The following is a 1,164-nucleotide window of genomic DNA, read 5'->3' on the forward strand; positions in this document are numbered from 1 at the left end:
GAACTTCCTTGACAAATCATAGACATCCAAGCTGGGATAATGTTTGAATGAGACCAATTAGAGTAACAGAGTCAATATTTAGATTCTTTTTTTTCGCAGCAGACGAAACAAATTTATGGCTTCGTCAATGTGGCAGTGAACAAAAATGACCCAACTCCCATGGCTTCGTCAATTGTTGGGGTCCACCTCCCATGGCTCCATTAGCTAATGCGTTTTTCCTTGGTCTCGCATCAGTGATATATAGCTTTCTCCTTGCCATCAAGGTTGCTGCAAAGTGCAGCCACAAGTTTTTCATCCATGTTGCTCCTCATATTCCTCATGAGACCAACTAAAGGCTGGGAAGAACGTGCAAGAGCTGCGCCAGTAACAGGATGACACCAAGAAATTACAGGCAGTCGGCATCTTGCACGGAATTTGCAAGCCTGGAGCACTTCATCATCACTAATGCTCTTTGGAACAACCAAAGCAAATGGATAATTCTGGCACATTGTATAACTGGAATTCACACCACTTATTCTCCATAAGTCATTTGACAAGGTGAAGGACCCACTTTCAGTCATGTCCATTGAAGCATGATGTGAAACTTTGCCAATAAGTCGAAAATATTCATCTAATAAGCGCACCAACGAAGAAGTGTTCTGAAAACTGGAAGGCCCGACCATAAAAGCATAAAGATCCCATAATATTGTTGGCTTTGTACACTTCAGTAGTGCATCATATATTGCACGTCTCTGTTTCGTACGAGGCCTAAAACCAAAGACTATAATTCTCATATCTTTCCCAATCACCTGCAGCAGTCTCTGTGTTGGTGTCTTGTCTAATTGACGAGTATTTGACTGAACCTCAACTGCTGTCTTGTTAAACTTCTCAATGGTTGCTAGCGGCTTTGAAATGTTAATGTGTTGGTTTGAATTTTGCATTTCGTTTCAAACATTGTAATCAAAGGTCCGTGAAATGAAGCAATGGCTTTGGTTTGAATGAGTTTGGTTTGTAATTAGGATGCTTTTACTTGGTGAAATATGGTTTTTTTTGGAAATGCTTGAAAGCTAAATATTATTGAATGTTATGAAATGTGTGTATGTGCTAATTTGATTTGGGATGAACTATGGATGGAAAATGGACCATGTTTGGTTATAAAATGGATTTTTAGAAATAATCTAAGAC

The 1,164-nt window shown here is 39.3% G+C and overlaps 1 protein-coding gene across 1 annotated transcript; it reads right to left on the reverse strand.

Moving 5' to 3' along the window:
• Window positions 1–215: 215 nt before the first annotated feature.
• Window positions 216–920, reverse strand: LOC127131249 (phosphatidylinositol-3-phosphatase myotubularin-1-like). The gene has a single exon (XM_051060178.1). The coding sequence runs from the start codon at window positions 918–920 to the stop codon at window positions 231–233; it is 690 nt and encodes a 229-aa protein (XP_050916135.1). The 3' UTR covers window positions 216–230.
• Window positions 921–1,164: the final 244 nt, after the last annotated feature.

The sequence above is a fragment of the Lathyrus oleraceus genome, chromosome 3 (genome assembly GCF_024323335.1).
Source record: "Lathyrus oleraceus cultivar Zhongwan6 chromosome 3, CAAS_Psat_ZW6_1.0, whole genome shotgun sequence".
NCBI lineage: Eukaryota > Viridiplantae > Streptophyta > Magnoliopsida > Fabales > Fabaceae > Lathyrus > Lathyrus oleraceus.